Source organism: Synchytrium microbalum (assembly GCF_006535985.1).
Source record: "Synchytrium microbalum strain JEL517 chromosome Unknown SmJEL517_scf0011, whole genome shotgun sequence".
In the NCBI taxonomy this organism is placed as follows: domain Eukaryota; kingdom Fungi; phylum Chytridiomycota; class Chytridiomycetes; order Synchytriales; family Synchytriaceae; genus Synchytrium; species Synchytrium microbalum.
Genome location: NW_022158360.1, coordinates 479,669 through 492,242, shown reverse-complemented (window position 1 = coordinate 492,242; position 12,574 = coordinate 479,669). Strand labels below are relative to the sequence as shown.

Here is a 12,574-nt window from a genome sequence, read left to right as displayed (position 1 = left end):
CTTTTATACCCACAATACATATTTTGACATCCAACATTTGGAGAGGAGCTTTGGAAACCATTGATCAGAGTGTATTGACCGAATTACAACGTGCTGGCTGATGAAATGAATGGAAACTAATTTGCTTTATTCAAAGACTCTTTGGTTGTCTCATATCTTTCGTTCCTGCTGTGAAGGTTGCTTTGAGGCAGGAAGCTGCGATCGAGATCATCTCACGCACAGCTTTCCAATCTCGAATTTGTATCCAAATTATCAAATAGCATCTACCCGCGATTCTCCCATCAGCTTCTCTTCCAATACTAGCTCTTATGGCACGTTCAAAATCCAAACATCCGAACAAAACAGCTCGCAGCTATTGAACATAGTTAAGCCATGAGCGATGACATCTATCAAGATGATTTCATGGCAACCACGCACTTTACCGATCTCCTAGAATCCCTCGACACTCATAAAACCAAAAGGACTAATGATGTAGCTGCTCTAGTCAAATTCGCAATGACGAATGCACACTTTGCTACTGACTTGAGTGAAGTGCTGTGGAAGACACTATATGCTCATTCGGTATGTAAACCAATATTGCATTGTGTTGGTGTTGTTCAAGACATCACAACATCAAATATGTGTGTTTTGAGCATTGCAATAGCTCACACCATACAATCATGGTAGGGAGACGCACCAAAGAGATTACTGCTGTTATGCGTAGTGGATAGACTAGTTAAGCAAGCTCATGATCGTAAATCAAAAGAACCTCGGGGCTTTGCAGTGGATTGTGCTGTCTATGTTGAACGGTTTGCTGCAGACATTGTGAAGCTGGTCCATGCTCTTGTACCGGATCCTGATGCTATTACTGTTACTGTTCGTAAGGTAATGTATATCCTGATACGTGTAGAGAAAGTGTCTGGTTGACCCATCATTGTCTGGCACTGCACTTTGTTCGCTCACTCACTCACACACACACACCATCACTCACGCTTACACAGGTCCTCTCAGGATGGAGGAAGGTCCTCGGCCCTGACTACGAACCCCACAAACAAAACTTTGAAACCGCCGAACGCTACCTCAAAGAAACCGAACTAAAATCCTCCCACCTAATCCCCTCAGAAGACATCTCAGGCCTCATAGCAAACCTCTTTCGCCAACCACGCGAAGAAACGAAACGAGAATACGCTGAAATACAACGTAAAATCGAAGAAGATCGCGATCGTCACAAGAGAGCGAGGGAAGAGTCTTGGGTGCGTCCAGAGTTCCCTGATCCGTATGTCGATGGTGAATGGTGGAAGAATGATGGTGGTGCAGGGATTATATTGTCGGATGTGGAAAGGGGTGCTGGACAATGGGAGTTTCAGGATTTGTGGGATGCGGATGTCGGGGTGCTGAAGGCGAGCTTGTATGATCAGCTTGCTATTGAGGTTAAGAGGGCGAGAGCGGATTTGGATGATGTGAAGCAGACTAGTGTTGTGTCGGGACAGACGCCGCTTAGAGACTAGGGTGCTTGCGTGCTCTTGAACAGGTGTATGTCTACAATAGGGGTGTTTATTGTATAGTGGAGATGGTTTTTAAAATCTGTACACATATTTGCATCCATAAATTAAAAGTTGTCGTCATACTATCACTGAGAGCAGCAACGATTTCGCGTCTCAGCAACGCTTCAACACATCGACTCACCAGTATGGCACAAACAGTTGGACTGGAAGTATTGTATCCAAGAATCCAGGTCTGCAAGTCGTTATGATAGGTCAGACGTTTTAAGAGACGGGATGTGTTTGAGATGGAGAAAAAAGAAGACCCTATTTCTCCCAATGAGATTGTTACTTTCTCACGCACCATCTAGATTTGTACCATACGCATACTGATGTGAATGAAGATTGTCAGAAAGAAACAGTAGGAATGACAAGGCTGTAGCGACGACAGTCTCTTCAACTTCAACTCTTTCATTCTAAGCTTCATCATCTCTCCATTGAGAGACGAGCACAGCCCACGTCGACCTTATCTGGATACTCCAATGTTTTTGTTGCTCTTGTAGCCTCCAAAAAAAAGTTTGGACCTTTCGGTCAGTACATGCTTCACCTCAAATATACCTGCAATTGACAAAATCCAGTGGCATCAATAACCCTCATGACAATTCATCACTCGAGACTTCAACCTTTTTCCCAATGAAAAGTTCAGTTTCGTCGTCCTACTCGTCCTGTTTGGAATCCCAATAATTCCACTCAGCAGTGCAAATGAGCTTGTTGTGATCTCCAACATCGTGTCGTAAATCAGCCCTATCCGGGGAAGTACCATTAACAGCATCAGACGTTGGCTTTGTCGTCGTACCCCATCTATTTAAATAAATTAAACAATGTTTTATTTGCAACAATCCCTCAACCCTGTTTGTTTCGTCCCATGTAGTCAATTGCACTAACTAGAGCATGACAAAATACGTCTAGGGTTGTTTGAGGCGCCTACAAAGGATTCAAGTCAGTATTATGAAAGGGCGTATATGCATCCTTTTTCGTTTGTACACAATACCTGAACGAAAAGAGCATGCGCAATCATTGGCAGCTTCCGTATCCCACGACCACTCATTCCCTACAAAATCACAGCAGGCTTTAGCGACGAAAACATGCTGGAGGGATCTAGGGATCCTAGAGGATGCCTAGGGGATCTCATCATATAACACGCATCACAAAACGGAAAATTGTCAACATCCCCATGGCTACCAAAGTCGCATACCTGCTTTTGACACAATCCAGCAATATCAAAAAGCCTTCTAGACATCTCATCACTCGAGAATTCAATCTCTCTCCAATTTACAAGTGAAACACTTGTCGTCATACCATCACTAGGAGCAACAATGATCTCACATCTCAGCAATTCCTCAACACATCCACTCAACATAGCATATGTGGCTCGTTGTGATGGGTTTCCGATGTATTGTCGTAAATCAGCTCGATCCAGAAAAGCATCATCAATGGCATCGGTGATGTTGGATGTTGTCATGATCAGGACGTTACGATACTTTTTAATCTTGTCTATTTGTGTCCTATGTAGAGTAGAGTATGACAGGTCGAAAATAAGGAATGGTGTAGGATTCAATCCGAGTGCGACATCACCATCTTTTTGGCTGTGAGACTTACAGCAGAGCATTGACCACCCTTATAGCATCTCCTGGTTCATTGCTAGAGGCTTTACGCGCGGCAGTCAATGATTCAACCTCATCTACAAACGGGAGGATAGATTAGTGCGTCTGATTACAAATCGTACGGGCAAAAAAAGCTACGTGGAACGCTTGCCTATAAGGATAACGATAAAGCTCTCTCCATCTTCAGCTAGCTCATGTATCTTTGAAAACATGTTCAAAACCAATTTCCCAGATTCCGAAAAGTATTTCGAAAACAAGGAATGGCTGTTAATTTCTACCAATTTTAGCGATGGGTAGCGCGTTGATAGCCGTATTGAGAGTTTTTGGGCTAGTGCTCGACATAATGATGTCTTTCCAGTTCCTAGAAAGAGGATAGAATATGGGCATGATTCGATAAACCGACAGCCAAGACAATTTCGATGAGATTGACATGCCTGGTGGACCTATACGGAACTCTGGTTATACGGGTTTTTGTACTAAACTAGACGAATCAAATCAACGTAGCATACCATGCAAAAGTACAATCTTGTTCCAAGATACAATGTTGGAGTCCACCATCTTGTCTATATATAGACATTTAGTCAATACATTTACCTGTTTATCAAAGGCCTTATGTGTGTCGACAAAACACAAAGACACATACCAGAAAAAAGTGTGGATGTGGTAATGTATTCCAGAAGCCGTGTCTGCAAGTCCTCATCAAATATCAAACTTTTTGAATGGGATGAGAGGGTAGTAAGAAGGACAAAATACAAGGAGAGTACGATACTGAATGAAATTCTTACTTTTCCCAAACACCATCTAAATGTCTAGCAGGCAGGTCCTGATGTGGATCATAGGTGTTAGAGGGCAATCAATATGCTGTTCCCTTGTAAAGTGTACCAAAACATACACAAATGTTTGCAGCGACGACATTCTCTTCGTCGTCAGTTCTTTCATTCCAGCCTTCGTCGTCACTCAGTTGAAAGACATGAACATTTAATATGACTTGGTCTGGTGTGTATATGTGTAGCTTGGCACCTAACATTGGCAGATCATGAGTGAGCTGACAAAAGGACCCAAAGATCGGTAATATCTCGGATTGAAACATGGATCATCCCCAACACAATCATTACGACTATCCACCGAATGATACACCGGTATTATCATCAAACCACAATAATCCACAGCATCAATACGCACCACTAGCTTCAGCAATCACCAAGCTCAGCAGATTCCTTTGCAAGAAGGCCGTAGCGGCTTGATCGTCCATGATGATGACATCAGATAGCTGTATCCTCGTATTGATCATTAAGGTTGGCGAAGCTTGAGAATTCAGGAAGCTGATGACTACAGCTTGAACTTCGGAATGCCGAGCAGTTGAATTGGAATGGAGACATGCTTCGACTATAAGTAGATTGTATAATAATGTATGTGAGTAAAATAAAGAATAAAATGCGATTGAATGATGTGCATCAATGTTGGATCAAGCTGAAACTACAATCTCGATTGATTGACACATTGTCTTTTTGAGCTTACCATGCAAGATTGGTTTGAATAGTGACAGTTTACTTAACTGTCTCCCCACTGATACAGCTTCGATGCTGGTCTCTCCTTGTATCATCATCATCTTCTTCCCAAATGCTAGATATCTGTGGTTTTTACAAAATGTGCGAATGTGATCTATAGAGTGAGAGAGGTTGTATATATACGACATGAAGGTACGAACTCTACTATAGTACGCGTCAATTCACGTTCACATTTGTATTCTAACTTGCTCCTTTATTCATATCTTTGAAAGGACTGACACCGATATTTTACAACATAAAGAAGGCATAACGGCTCTCAATGATACATAACGGGACGGATCACGACTCAAATACGGTCGACATATCAACCGAACTACTGGATATCCTCCTCGCTCCACCGGTTGCAATACCCACTTCGCCAATAATCGCAACATCAATCGACACTCAACCACACGATCTAGATGCACTCAACCAAGATCAACACCTCAAACCGTCACTACCAACGGACTATTCGACTTATTCACCCTCAAAGAACCAGTCTCATCGTAAACGGATCACGACGGCTGATGTTCGTAAAGCTGAATGGACGTTCAGAAACAAATTGTTGGGTGCTCCTGGTGTGAGCTTTAATCTTCTGCCTGTACATCCATTGGGAATTGTAGACATCAAGAAGGTAGTTTGGTTAGGATTCGTTCAGACATTTCCGCCTCCAACTGGGCATTTTTTGCTGCACATAACAAACTTGCGTCTGATCCTTCTAATTTTGCTTCTGATAGCCTGATTTCAATGCTATTCCTGAACTGGCCGATCCACCGCCGTTGATCCAGTCGGAGGATGATGATCAACCTGGTAAGTTAGTTTACAAAGGGTTTGACTACCAAAAAACGTACTAACAAGTATGGATCTATACAACACAGAAATCAAACCAACACCGTTCTCTTCGACAAGCCATGTGGATCCAACAGACATGATCCTACCAATCCTGAAACGAACGGCAACCCACATCAACTCTCTCTCATGGATTGCCCAGGCTGAGCAAGACGACCTGGCTAAAATATTCATGTCTGAAGTCATTCGCCGGTACCAGGAGCTTCGGGAATCTCTAGTTCAGCAAAACGAGTTCTCGTCTCCACAAATTAATATGCTCATGTCATTGATTCTGGAGAAAGTGTCAGATCAGTCAGAGTTGGCATTGGAGCGGTGCAGGCAACGTCGAAAACGTAAGGCATTCCTTAGAATCTTTCTCCCTTTTTCGCCCGGTCGGAGACATCTGAATAGAGATTGATCATTTTAGAGATGGACTCATTGGGTGTGTTGGGAGCTGAAGCTAACAGGGGGAGGGTTTGTGCCTTGTATCGTCTGGAGCTTAGTAGGAGGTAAGGTTATAACGGCCAGTAGTGTTATTCAAATTGTCCCAGTACTGATTTTTTTCCCCGCAGGATTGTCTTACGGAACCTACTCGCATCCGTAATGAACGATATCACCCACGGCATTGCCATACTCGACGTAGATCCAGACTGGCAACAGCTCTTCATCTCCCAACTATCAGACCTCCAAGATCGACTACCTGCAAACCAACATGTCGACCTCCCAGAAGATCCAGAAGACATTAAACTCCTCCACGAAAAATACCGTAAAGAACGACTCCTACAACCATTAGAAACCCTCCATCGTCATCTCGGACAGGCAGAACGAGAAGAAATTATGAAGAAATACGGAACGATTTTGTCTGATTTAGGAGGCCTGTTGAATTCACAACCGCAAAAGATAATGTCTCAAGATCATGAACGTGCGAGACGGACTCTACGTGATGGTAATACGGGCAGAGATCACGCAGATGATAGGACATTGACCGGTGCTAGTGATGAAGATATGGATGACGCAGAACTTCATTTGTCGACCATGAATGAATTCTCATTGCTTATGAGGAACGATCCGATATTGGAGGCTCATGCTACTACTACCACGTTCAATAGGAGGAAGCATGATGATAGTAAGGTATGATCTTCAATTCTTGAAACTTCGTGAAGGTTTGTTGTTGATGTCGACAAGATCTGACAAACTCTAAACGTTTAGCCTCGTCCTCCACGGAAGAGATATTTACCATCTAGCAATTTCAAACCGGATCTGATGACCTCGTATGATTATAGCATTATTGATGAGATTGTGAGCTGTGATGTAACGAGAACGGACTCCTTTCTATGTATTACTGACATGTCACTTTTTGTGCAGCCGGTCTCAGCTATACCCCCGGCTCCTCCAATTCCAGATTACATTCCAGTAATGGCGCCTGATGGTGTAAGTTTGATAAAGATTGGAAAAGATGGGTTAGTATCAAAGCCTCCTCTTTTGCTCACGTCGTCGTTTCCTTTAATTTAGACAGTGCTGAGAGCATCTCCATTTCGTGTCTCAAAGCGAACTCCTAAAGGATCAGTATCTATTGATCCTTCACCTCCACTGGTCGTGAGTGAATTTAGTGGAATGATTGATCAAGCTGCTCTTGAGGCCTTGGGTGAGAAATTGGTGTTCAGCATATTCAAATACGTTTAGCTCTCTGTTGACCCGTCGTCTTTTTGCTGTATAGATGGACGGCTGGCTCGTTACAAAGAAGTTGAAGAACTATATGATGAAGTTATGAAGACTTTGACTGGTCGGAATTGGCAAACGGATGTTGGTGAGCGTTATGCTGCAATCATGAAATTAAGGCTTGCAAAGAGTTTTTTGCTCCTTCGCAGAAAGCATTTTTGACACGAAATTAAATAACAGCAAAGGAAGAAGACTCTGGAAGTTGTCCTGCTGCACCGTTCGAACCTGGAATGCCAATGAGCTATGCATTCCAAGGCCTAGCAATACCGAAAAGGCAAATAATGGCAGCAGCAGCCGCAGCCAATGGTACTTCAGCAACAACAGCAGATGCACCATCATCACCACAATCTGGAAGACCTCATTCAGGAGGTCCAGAAATACGACTTCGAACAATGTTAGCAACCGGACCATCAGTAACGCCATCCGAGTATCTCCGTAATCGTAAATCTGCCATGGCAAAGACACCGTCTAGTCGTGCCGCCACACATACCAAATTCAATTTTGGTGGTTATGTACCTGCAGATGTAGCTGACGAGTTACGGCATCCTTCAGATGATGCAAATCAAGTCAGCATTGTAGACTATATCGATTACTTGAAGACTCGAGCGTGCGATTTTATACTTGAAATTATGGTTGATGCTGATGAAGATGAAGAAGCGTATCGACGCTTTGTTGAAGAGCAAGATAAATTACGGAAAGAGGAACGTGAGCAGGAGCAAGTTGTCAAACAACAAAAGGCACATGCAGCTCGATATGAGAGACGTCGTCAAATGACGTCGTATAGTGATGGTAACTGGAATCCGTTGATTATGGAATACTTTGAAGAGTTGAAGAATAATGAGGTACCACCTGAATTGGAGTCTGACGTAGTATCACCCAAAGAGAATCTTCAGGGTAGTGGTGGCAGTGTAAATAAGAGCGCTGGTACCTTCCAACGATCGAAATCTATAACAAAGCATTCCAAACCGGATGTCGGAAGTAGTACCAATACGTCGGCAACAAAAGAACCTCCACGTAATCGCAGCAACTCGTCAAATCTGGGTAATAAAAAGTCAACTAATAGTGTGACAGGCAGCAACTTTTCCAACGCATCGACCTCATCACGCAATACAGCCGAACCAACAAATCTACGACCGTTCCCATCCATGATCAACATCCACCGTGCCCAAGAAGACCTCCGCAAGATATGGAATGACCTGAAAATGACGTTTGGTGAACAGTGTCGTATGGCTGCTATATATGGATCACATCGATACTCGTCAAAGCTGGAAGCTACCGTGCTGATATGGAAGGAGGCTGGTAAACGGGTGCTGGAACGAGAAGCAGTACTGTCTAAACTGTGTCAGTTTGAGAAGGAAGCGTCGAATCCTGAACGATTGTTTGGACATGGTCATGATGTGTCTAGTGAGATACGGATGGCTGAGGCTAGCAGGAGAGAGGAATTGTTGGGCGAGCTTGCTAGTATGGAGGAAGGCGTTTTGGCTGCTGCAAAGACTTTGAAGAGTCAGCTGAAGGAGGCCCTTACTTATGAAGGTAAATTCTCTTGGGGATAGTTGTATTTTTTAGCTTGTTGGAAATAATGGTGGAACATAGAAAAGAAGCGTATAGTAGTACTAATTCCCTTTTACTCTCATTAGGGGTCGTATACGCAGACAAAATGATTCACGATGTGACAGACTTGATATACCATGCTGCTGGACATAAGAGTCGGCCAACATCTGGGAGAGAAGCTAAACCGAGGCTACCACCCATACCAGATGCAACACCGAAGTAACATTTTGTTTATATAGAGAAGTTTAACACATAATATTACTTATATGGCCTATCAGATTGGGTCCTGAATGGATGTTTTGACGATTGAGCGATTTGAACAGTCCTCTTTCGGAGATACGATTAAGGAAAAGGAGGTTGATGAAGTCAAGCAATATTGACGGTTAATGTCTTCTATGGCCAAAAAAGGGAGCATGACTCGGTGAAAGATGGTTGAAGGTTTATTTTCAGGCTGTATTTGTTAACGTTGGACTTGAGATATGTTCAGATTATCACGAATCGAGAGTCCAATCACGCTTTGGAAGACTATAACGCTTGGATGAGTTACTTTTTATTTTACGAGTGTGGGATTATTTTACAACTGGATCTGAATACATGCAATGTCTCCAATATGTACTACCATCACACTACCACTACAATCCTCTTCATAATTCGTTACTACATAGCAAAAGCATGAAATTCCTTCAAAATGGTTCTGAGTATGGCACTCCAGTATTGCTTAAGATTCCTTAGCAATGAAAAGAGTATCAGCTCTTTATCATCATTACTCGATATCCGTTGTGGATTCATTCGAGACCAAACACGGTAAACTAGCTCTCATTTGTCCCGATCTTCCAAAGTTTGAATGGTTGAGAAATTCTGGCGCAGTTTTGAATCAAGAGATGCACAGTCAGTGAGATGTTTCGAAAGAAGAGGCAATGAATTCTGCAAAAATTCAGCTCCTTGCAGTATTGCTCTCTCAGCCATTGGGTTTGTTTAAATGTTTGCACACTGCGAACATCGCGAAAATGCCGGAACAACAACAGTGAATTAATGTAATAGCAGTTTAAAACAATGTTTTGGTTCTGATGTCTATTCAGAAATACACTTCAATAAAGCAAATGTTCATTAATAAAACAAATTGTGCCCACAATCCACCTCAACCTCCTTGAGTTCCTTCAAATCAGCACATCGTCAGCCCAAAGTTACGCAGATCCAGCTTAGGCCATAGTGGCTTATTGCTCAAGTCCCAAAGCTTCAAATCACTACATAGCGTCTTGGGTGGTTACATCTATAGTCATATCATCAGCCTTTATATCATACCTCGCCAGTACAGAGGACTCCAGGCTCGTCACATCGAGATTTGTGACCATCATCATGGTGTGATAGCGTAGTATTTACCAGCTGCTTCCATTCATCGATTGATACGTGGATGTTTACTTTAATGTCAAGCTTTGAGACTTTCGGAAGGTTTGGCACGCAGAGCTGTTGCAAGATGTCAAGATTAAAAGTTGAATAAAGGCAATGGTTTGGAGGCAGCCACTTCATTCCAACTCCCTCACAAAGTAGTAGGGTTTGAAAGTTGGGCAGGTTTCTGGTTAGAGGGATATCTCCAGAAAGTAAGCGTTGAGGTCGAGAGCTTGGTCTTCCTCATCAGCAACATGATCCAAAAATCGGCTCGTCACAATACGCTCGTACATCCCTGTTAAGTATAGGTCACAAGACGATGGTTGTATTGCTTGCCATGCCAAACTTTTTGAAGATAATGAAATCATCAAGCAGAAATTGACACTCACGCCGGTTACCCAGTGATACTCCACAGAACGTCAGCAATGGGCCGGGGAAATTGCCACACACAGAAGCTGTTGCACGAGCCAGGGGCCATTTCATGCAGAGACAAAACTCCATAACGCTGGACTCAGGGTTGTTGGCTCTTGTTGACCAACAGTCCGCAAGTAGAAACAGCGACGATAACATACTCGGTCTCCTCCGAGAAAGACTAGCTCGATCAAAAACCAACAGCACTTACCAACAGGCTTGCCATTCCACGAAAGGAGTCCTTGCCTTCCACTACATCTGAGCCCAGTGTAGACACATGCGATCCATAATACCATTCACAATATGAAATAAGATAACTTTTTAGTGTGGGGAGCTGCGGTTCAGTTTTAGAGTAGAACATGTCAAACGGAAGAAACATCCAACCAATCCCAGCACTTGAAAAAGAGAAAGGAAACCCATATTTCTTGATACTTGATACAAGATTGGATCCGTATTCGTATCGTAATGAATTAACTCTGAGAAAACTTGATTTATCTAATGTTGGTCGTTTAATAGTTGGCAATGCTATCCTGCTTGAAGACTGTCAAGAGCTCGATAGCGAAAGTTGACATAGTTGAATGTGATATCCCAGTCCACTCAAGTTTGAAATCATTTCTTTTCGCTCTCGCCACGAAAACTCACTGCATCGCCCAATTGAATGGGTTTTCACAAACCACATTTTACCACGGCAACTGCAGAGTAAGAGAGACCAATTCAGGACAAGCTGAGAATACAATGCATCCGATGACTCTTTATGCAATAAAGCTGGTCTATGTCGTTGGCTTAGGCAGTTTGGTTTACTTTTCAAGGAGTGATGATTTTATTTGAAAGGATTGACGCTTTGTGAAGAGAACAACCATGGGATATATTTTGGTTTATACGGGATTCTCGACTGTTTGAAGATCGTTTTCACTTTGAGGACCTGAACAACATCAATTAGCTCGTGTTCAGTCGTCAAAGTCTTATCAATTTGTGAAGTGTCAACTTGGCGCACTTTGTGACGCTTGGATAGTGCAGTTGGAAGATATATGTATATTCAATATCAGTACAGAGGTGACTTGAACGTAATACAAAGGCAGTGTGTCTAGTACCGACGTAGTTATCACTGTTTGCGGCAATGCAACGAGAACGATTCTCGCTACAACCAATGAAAGAAGACCGACCAACAAGCTGCTTATAATTGGAGTCAAATTTTCTTATTCGAGGCGTCATAGACAAAGGCAATCAATACAATGAAGTGTTGTAAAAGTACAAAACAGTGAGTAAAGCAAAAAGGACAGATGTTTTCAACGAAAAGGAATCAATCCCGATCTATTAGTGACCAAAAATAATTAGAATACGAAAATACATGCGACGATACTATATAATGTAACTTACTAAGGTCGTTGACAACATGAGGCAAAGGCGTAAATAAGGTAGACAATGAGAGAGATTACTGAACCGGCGATGATGGCTTCTCCAGAAGTGTGGTATTCACAGACTCCTCCGTTACCGCCAGCATCTCGTGAGCACAAGTTCTAAGTGGTAAAGAAGAATAAGTGTTATATTTAGCTGTTTGTCGCAAGTTGAATGGCTTGAGATGACTCAGTACCTGAACGTTCTTGGCTTCAAAGTATCCGAAAGCAATAGTCCAGATGATGACCATTCCTACTCACCAAAAAAACAATAAGAGATTGTTTTGGATAGCTAAACGCTACATTCATTCGAAATAAACTCACCCAGACCGAACCCAAGCGCATGGTAACGATGAGGTTCACCGCCACGGACGGCGTATAACCTCCAAGCAGCCATCGCAGCTGAGAAACACCCGACTACGATTGCGAGAATTACTGGTGCAGGCTAAAGATGAGAAAGTTTGAGTACAACATCCACACGAAATGGTTGAGAGACACTGTAGACGAAACCAAGTAGAATCTATGCTCACCCAGTAGCCGATAGCGTAAGCGAGTCCGATCGAGCCACCGATGACGATGATCTAAGAAAACATTGGATGGAAGTGTTAGGTTTT

At 42.8% G+C, this 12,574-nt stretch overlaps 3 protein-coding genes across 3 annotated transcripts; 2 read left to right on the top strand and 1 right to left on the bottom strand.

Moving 5' to 3' along the window:
- Positions 1-372: 372 nt before the first annotated feature.
- On the top strand, positions 373-1,487 carry SmJEL517_g02644 (uncharacterized protein; the record flags this gene model as incomplete). Its single annotated transcript, XM_031168572.1, has 3 exons — positions 373-561; positions 667-864; positions 981-1,487. 3 exons carry the CDS (start codon positions 373-375, stop codon positions 1,485-1,487), a joined length of 894 nt encoding a protein of 297 aa, XP_031025445.1.
- Positions 1,488-2,363: 876 nt separating this feature from the next.
- On the bottom strand, positions 2,364-4,733 carry SmJEL517_g02643 (uncharacterized protein; the record flags this gene model as incomplete). The annotated part of the gene is made up of 11 exons (XM_031168571.1): positions 2,364-2,444; positions 2,512-2,571; positions 2,716-3,025; positions 3,120-3,201; positions 3,270-3,485; positions 3,634-3,687; positions 3,768-3,835; positions 3,910-3,947; positions 4,017-4,144; positions 4,307-4,510; positions 4,643-4,733. 11 exons carry the CDS (start codon positions 4,731-4,733, stop codon positions 2,364-2,366), a joined length of 1,332 nt encoding a protein of 443 aa, XP_031025438.1.
- Positions 4,734-4,951: 218 nt separating this feature from the next.
- Positions 4,952-8,992, top strand: SmJEL517_g02642 (uncharacterized protein; the record flags this gene model as incomplete). Its single annotated transcript, XM_031168570.1, has 11 exons — positions 4,952-5,305; positions 5,409-5,481; positions 5,550-5,852; positions 5,927-6,008; positions 6,072-6,630; positions 6,709-6,798; positions 6,865-6,930; positions 7,012-7,144; positions 7,217-7,306; positions 7,399-8,751; positions 8,856-8,992. 11 exons carry the CDS (start codon positions 4,952-4,954, stop codon positions 8,990-8,992), a joined length of 3,240 nt encoding a protein of 1,079 aa, XP_031025439.1.
- Positions 8,993-12,574: the final 3,582 nt, after the last annotated feature.